The 19,526-nt window shown below is 42.4% G+C and overlaps 1 protein-coding gene across 1 annotated transcript in view; it reads right to left on the reverse strand.

Annotated features, from left to right (window-relative positions):
- The window catches only part of LOC106561901 (low-density lipoprotein receptor-related protein 4-like), a 281,986-nt gene that overhangs the window by 38,084 nt on the left and 224,376 nt on the right, over positions 1–19,526 (reverse strand). The window contains 1 exon segment of the mRNA XM_014126232.2: positions 13,841–14,058. Coding sequence (XP_013981707.2) covers positions 13,841–14,058 — 218 coding nt within the window.

The following is a 19,526-nucleotide window of genomic DNA, read 5'->3' on the forward strand; positions in this document are numbered from 1 at the left end:
AAACATTGTATCAACTATCAAATTGGTCCAGCCTGAAGCTTGCACTAGAAAACTTGCAACATTGTATAAAATATTCTGGGCCCTCAGAGTTTCCCATGCCAGTAAGCCACAGCTGTAGGCTATTTGCACAAGGGATAAGAAGTAATGAAATCAAATTGTATTAGTCACATGCGCTGAATACAACAGGTGTAGACCTTACCGAGTCAATGTGCGGGGGTACAGGTTAGTCAAGGTAATTTGTAAAGTGACTATGCATAGATAATAAACAGCAAGCAGCTGTGTAAATAGTCCGGGTGGCCATTTGATTAACTGTTCAGCAGTCTTATGGCTTGGGGGTAGAAGCTGTTAAGGAGCCTTTTGGTCCTAGACTTGGCACTCCGGTACCGCTTGCCGCGTGGTAGCAGAGAGAACAGTCTATGACTTGGGTTACTGGAGTCTTTGACAATTTTTGGGGCTTTCCTCTGACACCGTCTAGTATATAGGTCCTGGATGTCAAGAAGCTTGGCTCCAGTGATGTACTGGGCCGTACGCACTACCCTCTGTAGCGCCTTACGGTCAGATGCCGAGTAGTTGCATACCAGGCAGAGATGCAACCGGTCATGATCCTCTCGATGGTGCAGCTGTAGATCTTTTGGAGGATCTGTGGGCCCATGACAAATCTTTTCAGTCTCCTCACGGGGAAAAGGTGTTGTCGTGCCCTCTTCACAACTGTCTTGGTGTGTTTGGACCATGATAGTTTGTTGGTGATGTGGACACCAAGGAACTTGAAACTCTCTACCCACTCCACCTCAGCCCCGTCGATGCCTGTTTGGCCCTCCTTTTCCTATAGCCATGATCAGCTCCTTTGTCTTGTTCACATTGAGTGAGAGGTTGTTGTCTTGGCACCACACTGCCAGGTCTCTGACCTCCTCCCTATAGGCTGTCTCAGAGTTGTCAGTGATCAGGCCTACCACTGTTGTGTCGTCAGCAAACTTCATGAAGATGTTGGAATCATGCTTGGCCATGCAGTCGTGGGTGAACAGGGAGTACAGGAGGGGACTAAGCACGTACCCCTGAGGGGCCCCAGGATTGAGGATCAGCGTGGCAGATGTGTTGTTGCCTACCCTTACCACCTGGGGCGGCCTGTCAGGAAGTCCAGGATCCAGTTGCAGAGGGAGGTGTTTAGTCCCAGGGTCCTTAGCTTAGTGATGAGCTTTGTAGTAAGCCTATTTTATGAAGTTTCCACTGGATCAGAGCAGGACATTTTTTCCCCTTTCACACCGAGTAGAGAGGTTATTGAAAGAGAGCTGGAAAGATTTTTCAAATAGGCTACATTGAGGAACAATTGTAATTCTGAATGGATGTAAAAACAGACTTTGTTTACGTGCTGTTTGAGGTGAAAGACATTTACTTTGAAAAGCTCCACAGTGGTGGTGAGTTAAGACAATCAGAAATACTATCAGATCCCCAAATGGGAACATTTACAGGCCTACATTTGTGCGCAGGACAGGTAGCCTAGGCCTACGTCTATGCATAATCAGGTGTGCGTCCTTACTCAACATTGACTGGAGCCTTACAAATATAATGCAATTAATAAATTGACAACTCTGAAATTAAATAAACCAAAATCTGTTCCTCACAAGTGTAGCCTAGGTTGTGCAGTCCGCAAACAATGTGTCCACTCCGACAATGAGAATGGTAAAAGACTGTAATAATAATATATTGAATGCATTAAAGTAATTTCTGTTAACCTCTATGGGCTAGGTAAATAAAACAGTATTGACACGGCTGGATAAAAAACGTACCCGATTTAATCTGGTTACTATTCCTGCCCAGTAACTAGAATATGCATATAATTATTGGCTTTGGATAGAAAACACTCCAAAGTTTCTAAAACTGTTTGAATGGTGTCTGTGAGTATAACAGAACTCAAATGGCAGGTCAAAACCTGAGAGATTCCTTTACAGGAAGTGGCCTGTCTGACCATTTATTGTCTTTCTTTGACATCTCATCCCATTACAAAGGATCTCTGCGGTAACGTGACACTTTCCACGGTTCCAATAGGCTCTCAGAGCCCGGGAAAAACCTGAATGTCGTCATTTCAGCCCCAGGCTGAAACACATTATTGCCTTTCTCAAGTGGCCGATCAAGGGACTGTGGGCTTAGGCGCGTGCAGTGGCCACCCCCGTCGTTGTGTTTTTTCCTCTGTTTGCCGAAAAGGAGATTCCCGGTCGGAATATTATCGCTTTTTTACGAGATAAATTGCATAAATATTGATTTTAAACAGCGGTTGACATGCTTCGAAGTACGGTAATGGAATATTTCGACATTTTTTGTCACGAATTGCGCCATGCGCACGACCCTGATTTACCATTTCGGATAGTGTCTGGGACGCACAAACAAAACGCCGCTATTCGGATATAACGATGGATTATTTTGGACCAAACCAACATTTGTTATTGAAGTAGCAGTCCTGGGAGTGCATTCTGACAAAGACAACAAAAGGTAATCAAACTTTTGTAATAGTAAATCTGATTTTGATGAAGGCTAAACTTGCCGGGTGTCTAAATAGCTAGCCCGTGATGGCTGGGCTATGTACTTAGAATATTGCAAAATGTGCTTTCACCAAAAAGCTATTTTAAAATCGGACATATCGAGTGCATAGAGGAGTTCTGTATCTATAATTCTTAAAATAATTGTTATGCTTTTTGTGAACGTTTGTCGTGAGTAATTTAGTAAATTGTTAGTAAATTCCCCGGAAGTTTGCAGGGGGTATGCTAGTTCTGAACGTCACATGCTAATGTAAAAAGCTGTTTTTTGATATAAATATGAACTTGATTGAACAAAACATGCATGTATTGTATAACATAATGTCCTAGGGTTGTCATCTGATGAAGATCATCAAAGGTTAGTGCTGCATTTAGCTGTCTTCTGGGTTTTTGTGACATTATATGCTAGCTTGAAAAATGGGTGTCTGATTATTTCTGGCTGAGTACTCTGCTGACATAATCTAATGTTTTGCTTTCGTTGTAAAGCCTTTTTGAAATCGGACAGTGTGGTTAGATTAACGAGAGTCTTGTCTTTAAATAGTTGTAAAATAGTCATATGTTTGAGAAATTGAAGTAATAGGATTTTTAAGGTATTTCAAAATCGCGCCACTGGATTACACTGGCTGTTACGTAGGTGGGACGATTACGTCCCGCCTAGCCCATAGAGGTTAAATAGCCCTTACACAGCCTGGAGGTGTGTTGGTTCACTGTCCTGTTGAAAAACAAATGATAGTCCTGTCACGGTTGTCGAAAGGAGGAGCGGACCAAAGTGCAGCGTGTGTGTCGTTCCACATTTTATTTACACTGTGAAACTATGCAAGACATATACATTTCTACATATAAATCTCTCTATGTCCCCTATCCTCTTGGCCGGCTCGGTCCTCCCCTCCTGCTCCGTGGCTTGATGACTCATTGCGAGCTCACAGAACAGGGCTCCGGGCAGCCGAGCGGAAATGGAGGAAAACTAGCCTCCCTGCGGACCTGGCATCTTTTCACTCCCTCCTCTCTACATTGTCTTCCTCTGTTTCTGCTACTAAAGCCACTTTCTACCACTCTAAATTCCAAGCATCTGCCTCTAACCCTAGGAAGCTCTTTGCCACCTTCGCCTCCCTCCTGAATCCTCCTCCCCCCTCCTCCCACTCTGCGGATGACTTCGTCAACCATTTTGAAATGAAGGTTGATGACATTCGATCCTCGTTTGTTAAGTCAAACGACACCGCTGGTCCTGCTCACGTTGCCCTACCCTATGCTTTGACCTCTTTCTCCCCTCTCTCTCCAGATGAAATCTTGCGACTTGTGATGGCCGGCCGCCCAACAACCTGCCCGCTTGACCCTATCCCCTCCTTTCTTCTCCAGACCATTTGCGGAGACCTTCTCCCTTATCTCACCTTGCTCATCAACTCATCCTCGACCGCTGGCTACGTCCCTTCCGAGAGTTGCACCCCTTCTCAAAAAACCTACACTCGATCCCTCCGATGTCAACAACTACAGACCAGTATCCCTTCTTTCTTTTCTCTCCAAAACTCTTGAGCGTGCCGTCCTTGGCCAGCTCTCTTGCTATCTCTCTCAGAATGACCTTCTTGATCCAAATCAGTCAGGTTTCAAGACTGGCCATTCAACTGAGACCGCTCTTCTCTGTGTCACGGAGGCTCTCCGCACTGCTAAAGCTAACTCTCTCTCCTCTGCTCTCATCCTCCTAGACCTATTTGCTGCCTTTGATACTGTGAACCATCAGATCCTCCTCTCCACCCTCTCCGAGTTGGGCATCTCCGGCGGGGCTGACTCTTGGATTGCGTCCTACCTGACAGGTCGCTCCTACCAGGTGGCGTGGCGAGAATCCGTCTCCGCACCACGTGCTCTCACCACTGGTGTCCCCCAGGGCTCAGTTCTAGGCCCTCTCCTATTCTCGCTATACACCAAGTCACTTGGCTCTGTCATATCCTCACATGGTCTCTCCTATCATTGCTACGCAGACGACACACAATTCATCTTCTCCTTTCCCCCTTCTGATAACCAGGTGGCGAATTGCATCTCTGCATGTCTGGCAGACATATCAGTGTGGAACCTCGGCAAGACGGAGCTGCTCTTCCTCCCGGGGAAGGACTGCCCGTTTCATGATCTCGCCATCACGGTTGACAACTCCATTGTGTCCTCCTCCCAGAGTGCTAAGAGCCTTGGCGTGACCCTGGACAACACCCTGTCGTTCTCAGCTAACATCAAGGCGGTGACCCGATCCTGTAGGTTCATGCTCTACAACATTCGCAGAGTACGACCCTGCCTTACACAGGAAGCGGCGCAGGTCCTAATCCAGGCACTTGTCATCTCCTGTCTGGATTACTGGAACTCGCTGCTGGCAGGGCTCCCTGCCTGTGCCATTAAACCCTTACAACTCATCCAGAACGCCGCAGCCCGTCTGGTGTTCAACCTTGCCAAGTTCTCGCACGTCACCCCGCTCCTCCGCACACTCCACTGGCTTCCAGTTGAAGCTCGCATCTGCTACAAGACCTTGGTGCTTGCCTACGGAGCTGTGAGGGGAACGGCACCTCCGTACCTTCAGGCTCTGATCAGTCCCTACACCCAAAGAAGGGCACTGCGTTCATCCACCTCTGGCCTGCTTGCCTCCCTACCTCTGTGGAAGCACAGTTCCCGCTCAGCCCAGTCAAAACTGTTCGCTGCTCTGGCACCCCAATGGTGGAATAAGCTCCCTCATGACGCCAGGACAGCGGAGTCAATCACCACCTTCCGGAGACACCTGAAACCCCACCTCTTAAGGAATACCTGGGATAGGATAAAGTAATCCTTTTACCCCCCCCCCCCACACCCCCAAAAAGATATAGATGTACTATTGTAAAGGGGTTGTTTCCACTGGATATCATAAGGTGAATGCACCAATTTGTAAGTTGCTCTGGATAAGAGCGTCTGCTAAATGACGTCAATGTAACTGTAAATAAACTGAATGACAAAAACAACAAACCGTGACGCAGAGGTGAAACATACACTGACTCAAAGATAATCTCCCACAAACCCAGGTGGAAAAAAACCCTACTTAAGTATGATCGCCAATTAGAGAAAACGAGGACCAGCTGCCTCTAATTGGAGATCATCCCAAACAAAACCCCAACATAGAAATACAAAACTAGAACCTGACAACATAGAAATAGAAAACATAGAAGAAAAAAACCTGTCACGCCCTGACCTACTCTACCATAGACCAACTCAAGACATGAGGAAAGTAGAACTTTGAAGTTCATGACAGTACCCCCCCACCTAAACAAAAACAACAACAAACCTCCCCCCCAAAACCCCCCCCAAAAAAACAAAAGGGAGGGTAGGGTGGGTAACTACTGTCTATGGCGGCTCTGGTGCAGTACACATAACCTTCTTATCCCGCGGATCCCCCAACAGAGGATTTGTAGGTCACGCCCTGACCTACTCTACCATAGAAAATAACATCTTTCTATGGTCAGGACGTGACAAGTCCCACTGCCTTATCTCTCTTATCTTACCTCATTTGCACATGCTGTATATAGATTTTTCTACTGTATTATTGATTATATGTTTATTCCATGTGTAACTCTGTGTTGTATGTGTCAAACTGCTTTGCTTTATCTTGGCCAGGTCGCAGTTGCAAATGAGAACTTGTTCTCAACTAGCCTACCTGGTTAAATAAAAGTCAAATAAAATAAAATAAATAAATAAAGTCTGCCAAGCCGACAAGCAAAGATGAACTGGTCAAGGCCATCAAGATGCTTTGGCTAGAGAAATTGACGATACAACAATGCAACAAATACATTGATCATCTCAGCAAGGTTTTACCTGTGGTCATGGAGCTGGGTGGAAGTGCGACTAAAATGTAGTTTAAACAAACATTTGCATTTGAATGTATTTTTTCTCGTTATTTTATTAACGGAAGCATAAAGCAGTTGATGAAGAAATACTGTACTGCTGTTTTGAGTTAGAAATGTAACACTTTAGAGTACTTCAGCATCAAATGCATTGCAAGTTGAGGGATTTTCACAACAGCAGCCGGGCTATAAAAAGTGTATTGTCCTGCTAATAGGAAACATTTGCATGATGGGCTACACCTGCTACATTACTACAGTACACTTGTGAAAAACAAGTGTTTGAAAACCCGTTTTCAAAATGCCTCCAGTTGTCCATCACTACTGTAAATAAAAACACACCTAGCACGGCTATTAGACAATTCTTTAGTAAAGGTTGAATAGTCTATTGTTCAGCTAATAGCCCATCCTAGAAACGTTGTTAGCAGAATTCACAGCCTGCTACGCTTGTGAAAAACTAATAATAAAACTTTTTCCATTTTGCACTTGTTAAAGATTCCAGTTGATAAAGTGTTTTTAGCCACCATCGGCCCCAACCCCAATTAATACATTTTGGCAAAGTCGATAGCGTGCTGGACTTCGGGCTAGAATGTTGAGGGTTCAAAACCTCCTCTCTGCTTGTTTCATTACATTATTATGCCGGTCTCAGAGCAAATAGCCTGGATTGTTACTTCCATCTCATTCCTCGCCCTCTTCCATACGTCATTCTCCGCCTGAGTGGCTCGCTTGTGGGCGTGCTGGCAGGATTATGGCAGCACCTTCGGTTGTGCTTCAAGAGTTCAGCATAGTGAGTTTGTATGAAGGTCTGGTTATTCACAGGCAAATAGTAACATGCTCTAAACTGCTCTGGTGACAAACTTTTCTGCCCTGTTTGCAATCGTCCACATGGCTGGGAGAACCTCCTCAGATTAATGCAGATGAAGGGTGTTAGATATGCATAGGAAGTGTAGTGTACTGGTATTTTTTCTGTATATATGAATTACAAATCAGCCTTTACTCTAGATGTGCCGCTAGCGGAACGCCTCGCCAATATCCAATGATAGAGCGTCACGGTTTGTTGTTTTTGTCATTCAGTTTATTTACATTTACATTTACGTCATTTAATTACAAACACCTCAGTAATCCAAAAACGTCCATTTTTCAAACATATGACTATTTTACACCATTTTAAAGACAAGACTCTCCTTTATCTAACCACATTGTCCGATTTCAAAAAGGCTTTACAACGAAAGCAAAACATTAGATTATGTCAGGAGAGTACCCAGCCAGAAATAATCACACACCCATTTTTCAAGCTAGCATATAATGTCACAAAAACCAAAACCACAGCTAAATGCAGCACTAACCTTTGATGATCTTCATCAGATGAATCTCCTAGGACATTATGTTATACAATACATGAATGTTTTGTTCAATCAAGTTCATATTTATATCAAAAACCAGCTTTTTACATTAGCATGTGACGTTCAGAACTAGCATACCCACCGAAAACTTCCGCTGAATTGACTAAATTACTCACGATAAACATTCACAAAAAACATAACAATTATTTTAAGAATTATAGATAAAGAACTCCATTATGCAATCGCGGTGTCCGATTTTTAAAATAGCTTTTCGGTGAAAGCACATTTTGCAATATTCTGAGTAGATAGCCCGGCCATCATGGCTAGCTATTTTGACACCCACCAAGTTTGGCACTCACCAAACTCAGATTTACTATAAGAAAAATTGGATTACCTTTGCTGTTCTTCGTCAGAATGCACTCCCAGGACTTCTACTTCAACACCCAATGTTGTTTTGGTTCCAAATAATCCATAGTTATATCCAAATAGCTGCGTTTTGTTCTTGCGTTCAAGACACTATCCGAAGGGTGACGCGCCGGCGCATATCGTGACAAAAAATGTCAAAATATTCCATTACCGTACTTCGAAGCATGTCAAACGCTGTTTAAAATCAATTTTTATGCGATTTTTCTCGTAAAATAGCGATAATATTCCGACCGGGAGACCTTGTTTTCGTTCAAACACTGAAAATAGAAAATGGAGTCTTCACATGCACGCGCGAACCCGTGTCATTGTTCTCAGAACGACCACTTTCCAAAACCCCTACTGTTTTTCGCCCAGGGACTGCAGAGTCATCATTCCCCGTTCTGGCGCCTTCTGAGAGCCTATGGGAGCCTTAGAAAATGTCACGTTACAGCAGAGATCCTCTATTTTCGATAAAGAGGCTATAGAAGGACAAGAAATGGTCAGACAGGGCACTTCCTGTATGGACTCTTCTCAGGTTTTGGCCTGCTATATGAGTTCTGTTATACTCACAGAAACCATTCAAATAGTTTTAGAAACTTTAGGGTGTTTTCTATCCAAATCAAATAATTATATGCATATTCTAGTTTCTGAGCAGGAGTAATTACCAGATTAAATCGGGTACATTTTTTATCCGGCCTTGAAAATACTGCCCCCTATCCTAAACAGGTTAAATCATGTTTCTAGTCTATTGCATAGTTACAATGTGTAATCATTGATGTCCCAGGAGCAGGAGTGGTAAACACTGTTGAAGTGTATAATTGTAATACATACATGCAGACACAACATCATTCAAAGAATGGAGTTTGATACACTTGGTATTGGATATGACTGAAAAAAAAGACTTGCTAAATAGCGATTTTCGTAAAATGTAATTAATCACAAAAAATATGCACAATCGTTTGTCTCTACATTACGTAACATATTCCTCTCAATTGTACATTTCTGCTTGACTCGTTATGATGTTATAATTACTTACATTTGCTTCCACCGTAATGTTTTTGTCAGACATCTTTGCTGAAGAAAGTCACTAGCGACGGGTGCCATAACGTCAAATTTGCCATTGGAACCACTCGATATGATTGGTCATACAAAAACCTTGGCACACAAATACATAATGAGTGCTCTAACTCCCCCCTGCGGTGGTCTGGAGCAATGAAGCCGTGATGCTGGGTACCTGTAAGTACTGCGGCGTAAGCTCTCAACTTTTAACCTCTCTGGGGTCGGTGGGACGAAATCGTCCCACCTACATAACAGCCAGTGGAATCCTGTGGCGCGTTATTCAAATACCTTAGAAATGCTATTACTTCAATTTCTCAAACATATGACTATTTTACACCATTTTAAAGACAAGACTCTCGTTAATCTAACCACACTGTCCGATTTCAAAAAGGCTTTACAACGAAAGCAAAACATTAGATTATGTCAGCAGAGTACCCAGCCAGAAATAATCAGACACCCATTTTTCAAGCTAGCATATAGTGTCACATAAACCCAAACCACAGCTAAATGCAGCACTAACCTTTGATGATCTTCATCAGATGACACACCTAGGACATTATGTTATACAATACATGGATGTTTTGTTCAATCAAGTTCATATTTATATCAAAAACCAGCTTTTTACATTAGCATGTGACGTTCAGAACTAGCATACCCACCGCAAACTTCTGGTGAATTTACTAAATTACTCACGATAAACGTTCACAAAAAACATAACAATTATTTTAAGAATTATAGATACAGAACTCCTCTATGCACTCGCTATGTCCGATTTTAAAATAGCTTTTCGGTGAAAGCATATTTTGCAATATTCTAAGTAGATAGCCCGGCATCACAGGGCTAGCTATTTACACACCCACCAAGTTTAGCCCTCACCAAAGTCAGATTTACTATAAGAAAAATGTTATTACCTTTGCTGTTCTTCATCAGAATGCACTCCCAGGACTTCTACTTCAATAACAAATGTTGGTTTGGTCCCAAATAATCCATAGTTATATCCAAATAGCGGCGTTTTGTTCGTGCGTTCAAGACACTATCCGAAAGGGTAAATAAGGGTTACGCGCCCGACGCATTTCGTGACTAAAAAAATCTAAATATTCCATTACTGTACTTCGAAGCATGTCATCCGCTGTTTAACCTCTCTAGGCTAGGCGGGACGAATTCGTCCCACCTACGTAACAGCCACTGCTATCCTGTGGCGCGATTTTCAAAACCTTAAAAATCCTATTACTTCAATTTCTCAAACATATGACTATTTTACAGCCATTTAAAGACAAGACTCTCGTTAATCTAACCACACTGTCCGATTTCAAAAAGGCTTTACAACGAAAGCAAAACATTAGATTATGTCAGCAGAGTACCAAGCCAGAAATAATCAGACACCCATTTTTCAAGCCAGCATATAATGTCACCAAAACCCAGAAGACAGCTAAATGCAGCACTCACCTTTGATGATCTTCATCAGATGACAACCCTAGGACATTATGTTATACAATACATGCATGTTTTGTTCAATCAAGTTCATATTTATACCAAAAACCTGCTTTTTACATTACCATGTGACGTTCAGAACTAGCATACCCCCCGGGGAACTAGCAAACTTCCGGGGAATTCGCTAACATTTTACTAAATTACTCACGATAAACGTTCACAAAAAGCATAACAATTATTTTAAGAATTATAGATACAGACCTCCTCTATGCACTCGATATGTCCGATTTTAAAATAGCTTTTTGGTGAAAGCACATTTTGCAATATTCTAAGTACATAGCCCAGGCATCACGGGCTCGCTATTTAGACACCCGGCAAGTTTAGCACTCACCATAATCATATTTACTATTATAAAAGTTTGATTACCTTTTGTTGTCTTCGTCAGAATACACACCCAGGACTGCTACTTCAATAACAAATGTTGGTTTGGTCCAAAATAATCCATCGTTATATCCGAATAGCGGCGTTTTGTTCGTATGCGTTCCAGACACTATCCGAAATAGTAAAGAAGTGTCGCGCGCATGGCGCAATTCGTGACAATAAAATTCTAAGTATTCCATTACCGTACTTCGAAGCATGTCAACCGCTGTTTAAAATCAATTTTTACGACATTTTTCTCGTAGAAAAGCAATAATATTCCGACAGGGAATCTCCTTTTCGGCAAACAGAGGAAAAAATCCCAAAGGCGGGGGCGGTCGGGGTCACGCGCATAAGCCAGTGTCCCTTGATCGGCCACTTGAGAAAGGCGATAATGTGTTTCAGCCTGGGGCTGGAATGACGACATTCTGTTTTTTCCCGGGCTCTGAGCGCCTATGGACGACGTGGGAAGTGTCACGTTAGAGCAGAGATCCTTAGTAAATGATAGAGATGGAAAAGAAGTTCAAGAAATGGTCAGACAGGCCACTTCCTGTAAAGGAATCTCTCAGGTTTTGACCTGCCATTTGAGTTCTGTTATACTCACAGACACCATTCAAACAGTTTTAGAAAATTTAGGGTGTTTTCTATCCATATGTAATAAGTATATGCATATTCTAGTTACTGGGTAGGAGTGGTAACCAGATTAAATCGGGTATGTTTTTTATCCAGCCGTGTCAATACTGCCCCCTAGCCCTAACAGGTTAAAATCAATTTTTATGCAATTTTTCTCGTAAAAAAGCAATAATATTCCGACCGGGAATCTGTGTTTTAGTACAAAGAGAGAGAAACTAAAAACATGGTGTCGCCCCGTGCACGCGCCTCAGCTCATTGTCCTCTGATAGACCACTTAACCAAAGGCGCTAAAGTTTTTCAGCCAGCGGCTGGAATTACATCATTCAGCTTTTTCCCGGGTTCTGAGAGCCTATGGGAGCCGTAAGGATGTGTCACGTTACAGCAAAGATCCTAAATGTTCAATAAACAGAGCCAAGAAGCCCAAGGAATGGTCAGAGAGGGTACTTCCTGTACAGAATCTTCTCAGGTTTTTGCCTGCCATATGAGTTCTGTTATACTCACAGACACCATTCAAACAGTTTTAGAAACTTTAGGGTGTTTTCTATCCAAAGCCAATAATTATATGCATATTTTAGTTTCTGGGCAGTAGTAATAACCAGATTAAATCGGGTACGTTTTTTATCCGGCCGTGTAAATACTGCCCCCTAGCCCTAACAGGTTAAAGGAGGAACATATCAGAATCGGACGATATTAGCTAAGAATTCCAGCATCGGTATCGGCCCGATGTCTAGCTTTAACGCCGACGTGAAAAACCGATGTCAAAGCTGACGTGCATACCTATATAACGTAGGTACATGACATAATGATGCCATGTAATATTTTACACTACACGTACAACACAGCATTCCTAACCAAGCCCACAATGTCTACTGTGTGGATCGAACAGTCGAGCAGTCATTTGAAAGAGTAGGAACATTTCAGCAAGACAACTCAAAGGCAAAATCCATTAACGCCAAGATATTGGAATTCATTGCTCTTGACAATCAACCATTCTCTGTCTTTCGCTGACTGGTCGAGCACTGGTACACACTACACAAGTGCGCTATTTTTCAGATGTTGCCCTACTGGAGTTACACAGTAATAGCATCACTGCTATTAGCTTCACGACTGACATTTGGACCAGCGATATCAGCCCCATGAGCATGATAAGTCAGTGGTTCGTCTAGGATTTCCTACTGAGGAAAGTCGTATTGCATGCTCATGAATTTGCTGGTTGTCATACCGCTACTGCCATTTCAATGGCATTTGTGAACATGTTTGAAACTTGGAAACATGAACACACTAGCTTACTCCATTCGAACAACTGACTAGAGAAATAAGCTCATCAACGGTGCCTGCAGCAGATGTGATACCCTCTGTCATGGCATTGAAACGCTTGCACAACAAAACTGCCAACACAGGCTGTGAACTCGTGATTCGGTGGCATTCTCTCTTTACTGTGTCGCCACCATGCTCAATGCTTTGTACAAGGACCGCTACTTCGATGCAGACAAGAAACAGGGTTTACGTGAAATGTTACACACTCAGCTGGACAAGATGGAAATGGACAAAGTGACAGTGCGCACCGAGGAAGAGAGGCCATGGACAGACAGAGCTGAAACTGCACTGCTTGACATGTATGATGAAATCTTGGTTGAGAATGAAACGACTGAACAAATGAACAACGAAACAGCACAGCAAGTAAGTGAAAGAAATAGGTTTTGATTATATTTTACTGGTAATGGGGACATACATAAATGCCAACAAAATACGTTTTTGGTCAGTGTGGTGTGTGTGTAACCTTTAAAAGGCCGCAAAAATGTTTGTTATCGGTATCGATTTTTTTTGGCAAGGAAAATATCAGATATCATATCGGCCAAAAATGTCATATCGGTGCATCACTAGCGGAGTCCTTACCCATCTTCTGAAAATGTCTAAACCCTACCTCTTTACAAGCCTACCCGACAGCCCCCCCCCCAACCCTGCAAAGAAATTAAACAAAAAAGGCATTTATCTTTTCCTACTAGCACTGACTTTGCTGATAAATACTTTGTTGAGGGAAAATGTACTTGATACAATTGTGAAGTGTTGTTGTCTCACTTAGCTATCTTATTTTCTGGCCAAACATTAATTTGGCAATAACAATTTCAAACATGGTCTGTGTGTGTGTGTGTGTCTGTGTTTGGTTCCCTGGTGTCCTTACCTTGGCTGATGACGGCCTTACGGTTCCGTCCATCCAGGTCAGCTCTTTCGATGACGTGATGCTTGGCGTCCACCCAGTACATGCGGTGCCCGGCGTAGTCGATGGTCAGCCCGTTGGGCCAGAACAAGTGTGTGTCGGCGATGATGCAGCGGTTGGAGCCGTCCATGTTGGCATACTCGATACGAGGAGTGTTACCCCAGTCCGTCCAGTAGATCTTGCTGTGGGGGGTGGAAAAAGTCATGGAAACTTAGGGTTAGGTTGTCATTGTCCAACAAAAAGATAGGTCACATATCATAGAACAAGCACCATTCAGACCTGGGATCAAATAGGACTTACTTTCTTTCAAATAATTTTGCTGCCTATATCACGTTTTCCTGGCGCAATGGAACCAATGCAGTAGTCCCATAAGTGCAAACCCCGCCCATCTGGCACTCCATGTAGGCTCATCAAATGACATTCAAAGTATTTAAAAGAAAATAAATACTATTTGAACCTAGGTGATTCATAGTTGTGTTATCAGATGCCACTGATGTCAGCTGTTTGATGTCAGCATTCATATCCAATTTACCAATCATCCTCTCAATTACCATACAATGAGGGGAAAACGTATTTGATCCCCTGCTGATTTTGTACGTTTGCCCACTGACAAAGAAATGATCAGTCTATTTGAACAGTGAGAGACAGAATAACAACAACAAAAAATCCAGAAAAACGCATATCAAAAATGTTATAAATTGATTTGCATTTTAATGAGGGAAATAAGTATTTGACCCCCTCTCAATCAAAAAGATTTCTGGCTCCCAGGTGTCTTTTATACAGGTAACGAGCTGAGATTAGGAGCACACTCTTAAAGGGAGTGCTCCTAATCCCAGTTTGTTACCTGTATAAAAGACACCTGTCTACAGAAGCAATCAATCAATCAGATTCCAAACTCTCCACCATGGCCAAGACCAAAGAGCTCTCCAAGGATGTCAGGGACAAGATTGTAGACCTACACAAGGCTGGAATGGGCTACAAGACCATCGCCAAGCAGCTTGCTGAGAAGGTGACAACAGTTGGTGCGATTATTCGCAAATGGAAGAAACACAAAAGAACTGTCAATATCCCTCGGCCTGGGGCTCCATGCAAGATCTCACCTCGTGGAGTTGCAATGATCATGAGAACGGTGAGGAATCAGCCCAGAACTACACGGGAGGATCTTGTCAATGATCTCAAGGCAGCTGGGACCATAGTCACCAAGAAAACAATTGGTAACACACTACGCCGTGAAGGACTGAAATCCTGCAGCGCTCAAGAAAGCACATAAACATGCACGTCTGAAGTTTGCCAATGAACATCTGAATGATTCAGAGGACAACTGGGTGAAAGTGTTGTGGTCAGATGAGACCAAAATGGAGCTCTTTGGCATCAACTCCACTCGCCGTGTTTGGAAGAGGAGGAATGCTGCCTATGACCCCAAGAACACCATCCCCACCGTCAAACATGGAGGTGGAAACATTATGCTTTGGGGGTGTTTTTCTGCTAAGGGGACAGGACAACTTCACCGCATCAAAGGGATGATGGACGGGGCCATGTACCGTCAAATCTTGGGTGAGAACCTCCTTCCCTCAGCCAGGGCATTGAAAATGGGTTGTGGATGGGTATTCCAGCATGACAATGACCCAAAACACACAGCCAAGGCAACAAAGGAGTGGCTCAAGAAGAAGCACATTAAGGTCCTGGAGTGGCCTAGGCAGTCTCAGACCTAAATCCCATAGAAAATCTGTGGAGGGAGCTGAAGGTTCGAGATGCCAAACGTCAGCCTCGAAACCTTAATGACTTGGAGAAGATCTGCAAAGAGGAGTGGGACAAAATCCCTCCTGAGATGTGTGCAAACCTGGTGGCCAACTACAAGAAACGTCTGACCTCTGTGATTGCCAACAAGGGTTTTGCCACCAAGTACTAAGTCATGTTTTGCAGAGGGGTCAAATACTTATCTCCCTCATTAAAATGCAAATCATTTTTGACATGCGCTTTTCTGGATTTTTTTGTTGTTATTCTGTCTCTCACTGTTCAAATAAACCTACCATTAAAATTATAGACTGATCATTTCTTTGTCAGTGGCCAAACGTACAAAATCAGCAGGGGATCAAATACTTTTTTCCCCCACTGTATGCAATTACCAGAGATCCCTGCGGCCTTATTTTGACATAATTGCTTGTTTAGGTTCCACCTCTGAAAATGACACAGGCTACTTATAAATATATATTCCCAAATTGGGGTGGGGAAAAACGTAGTGGTGATTTCCATGTGGAGTGGAGAAACATCAATAAATAGGGAACTGACAGCTGTCAGTGAAGCTAGCTATTTTGCTAGCCTTATTTTTGTTTTTACTACACCGTATTCAAAAGATTAGTCAGATGGCTAGGCTAGTTCTGGAGCTGGATTTGTCATAAGCATTGAGAGCAAACTCACCACAAATGGAAACCAGTATCTTTGACCTCGCTATCTATTGTTATCTCAAGTTTTGGCATCTTCCACAAGAGACAAGCGTTTTTCTACATTGTAATAGACACAGTGTAAACTTTGGTATGCAGGCTTTGGCTGCGGTACAGCAAAGCCAAGTCAGCCTGTGCTCATGGTTCTCACATGGGAATTTAAATGATAGGCTATAATGACTTTGCTCATGATGCACGTTGTATCGGACACGAAACACCAATACAAATGTAACAACCGCACAACAAAATAGATAAGTTCCTTGAATTTTCCTTCGCGGGTGCCTGTTCATTATAGGACAGAAACTTGTGGCTTAGCTGCACCAATCAAAGCAGTGCAGCGTGTAGTGAAGCTAGACTTTAGTGGTCAAAACAATTCATCTTGGGTCGACGGTGGGAGCAGGGTTGCAAAACGCAATAATATCACGCAATTATACCATTTATAAAATGGTCATATACAGCTATGGAAAAAATTAAGAGACCACTGCAAAATGATCAGTTTCTCTGGTTTTTACTATTTATAGGTATGTGTTTGGGTAAAATGAACTAATGACAACCTTTCTCCCAAAGTGAAAATATTTGGGCATTTATTTGCAGAAAATGACAACTGGTCTAAATAACAAAAAAGATGCAGTCTTGTCAGACCTCGAATAATGCAAAGAAAATAATACAAATGTTTTAACTTAGGAAGAGTAAAAAAATCAATATCAAATGGAATAACCGTGATTTTCAATCACAGCTTTCATGCGTCTTGGCATGCTCTCCACCAGTCTTTCACATTGATGTTGGGTGACTTTATGCCACTCCTGGCGCAAAAATTCAAGCAGCTCAGTTTTGTTTGATGGCTTGTGACCATCCATCTTCATCTTGATCACATTCCAGAGGTGTTCAATGGGGTTCAGGTCTGGAGATTGGGCTGGCCATGACAGGGTCTTGATCTGGTGGTCTTCCATCCACACCTTGATTAACCTGTTAGGGCTAGGGGGCAGTATTTACAACGCCGGATAAAAAACGTACCCGATTTAATCTGGTTACCACTCCTACCCAGTAACTAGAATATGCATATACTTATTACATATGGATAGAAAACACCCTAAAGTTTCTAAAACTGTTTGAATGGTGTCTGTGAGTATAACAGAACTCATTTGGCAGGCAAAAAACTGAGTAGGTTTCATGCAGGAAGTGGCCTGTCTGACAAGGTGTCGTTCTTCTTGTCTCTGTTTATTGAAGAGTGAGGATCTTAGCTGTCCCGTGACACTTCCTACAGCTGCCATAGGGTCTCAGAAGGCGGTAAAAAGCTGAATCGTGGCTTTGCAGGCTCTGGCTGAAAAAAAGTACCGCGTTTGGGTAGTGGCTGGTTACAGTACTGTGAGACTCAGGCTCGTGCCCGCGTCGACCGAAAGCTTTGTTTACTTTCCTCTGTTTAGCTAAATGGACATTCCCGGTCGGAATATTATTGCTTTTTTACGAGAAAAATGGCATAAAAAATGATTTTAAACAGCGGTTGACATGCTTCGAAGTACGGTAATGGAATATTTAGATTTTTTTTGTCACGAATTGCGCCATGCGCACGACCCTGATTTACCATTTCAGATAGTGTCTGGGACGCACGAACAAAACGCCGCTATTCGGATATAACGATGGATTGTTTTGGACCAAACCAACATTTGTTATTGAAGTAGCAGTCCTGGGAGTGCATTCTGACGAAGACAACAAAGGTAATGAAACTTTTGTAATAGTAAATCGGAGTTTGATCAGGGCTAAACTTGGTCGGTGTCTAAATGGCTAGCCGTGATGGCTGGGCTATCTACTGAGAATATTGCAAAATGTGCTTTCACCGAAAAGCTATTTTAAAATCGGACATATCGAGTGCATAGAGGAGTTCTGTATCTATAATTCTTAAAATAATTGTTATGTTTTTTGTGAACGTTTATCGTGAGTAATTTAGTAAATTCACCGGATGTTTGCGGGGGTATGCTAGTTCTGAACGTCACATGCTAATGTAAAAAGCTGGTTTTTGATATAAATATGAACTTGATTGAACAAAACATGCATGCATTGTATAACATAATGTCCTAGGGTTGTCATCTGATGAAGATCATCAAAGGATAGTGCTGCATTTAGCTGTGGTTTTGTTTTTTGTGACATTATATGCTAGCTTGAAAAATGGGTGTCTGATTATTTCTGGCTTGGTACTCTGCTGACATAATCTAATGTTTTGCTTTCGCTGTAAAGCCTTTTTGAAATCGGACAGTGTGGTTAGATAAAGGAGAGTCTTGTCTTTAAAATGCTGTGAAATAGTCATATGTTTGAAAAATTGAAGTTTTTGTATTTTTGAGGAATTTGTAATTCGCGCCACGCCTATCATTGGATATTGGAGCAGGTGTTCCGCTAGCGGAACGTCTAGATGTAAGAGGTTAACACTTTTTTGGTTACTACATGATTCCATATGTGTTATTTCATAGTTTTGATGTCTTCACTATTATTCTACAATGTAGAAAATACAAAAAATAAAGAAAAACCCTGTAATGAGTAGGTGTCCAACCTTTTGACTGGTACTGTATATATACAGACTAGCAAAGACATTTTTGAAAAATTGACAAAATCAGTGGATTGTTAATTTTCGTTTAAAAAAAGTTGTTGTACAAAAACTTTGCACCACCGATTTTCATTTGCTCCATGGCTCAAGTGCAGGCTACAGCGAAAAGCTGTTTGGCTCAGTTCGACTCGAAGAGGAAGCAGTTTGCAGGTGTATTAGCACATCATATAATCAGGGAAACACGACATCCTCCACAATATCATACTTTGACTAAAACAGTGACTTATTGACTTCAATCGTTGTGAAACGTCATGGGTAAGCGCTTTCTGTTGAAAATAAAGTGAATTTCCACTTGTGGTACTTTAAGGCTGAGTTAAAAGTAAAATCTGCTCCACCTTCTGTTAAATAGTTGCTCCAGATACAAAGTCCCTGGTTTATTTTCCATCAACATGAAAACTCAAGACTGCTACTGCAGCAAGCAGAGCGTTTCATAAGCAAGGAAACAAATTCAGACCTGCCAACCTTGAAGAATTTTTATCAGTTTCACTTTAGCGCCGCACCCCTAGCCCCGGACCCCATGTACCTTTTTTAGCCTAATAACGATGTTGGCAGAAGACTGCCTCAGTAGGAATGTTATGCTATAGACTGCTATGGGTACTTGGTAATTGGCTGC

This window comes from Salmo salar, chromosome ssa11, assembly GCF_905237065.1.
Source record: "Salmo salar chromosome ssa11, Ssal_v3.1, whole genome shotgun sequence".
In the NCBI taxonomy this organism is placed as follows: domain Eukaryota; kingdom Metazoa; phylum Chordata; class Actinopteri; order Salmoniformes; family Salmonidae; genus Salmo; species Salmo salar.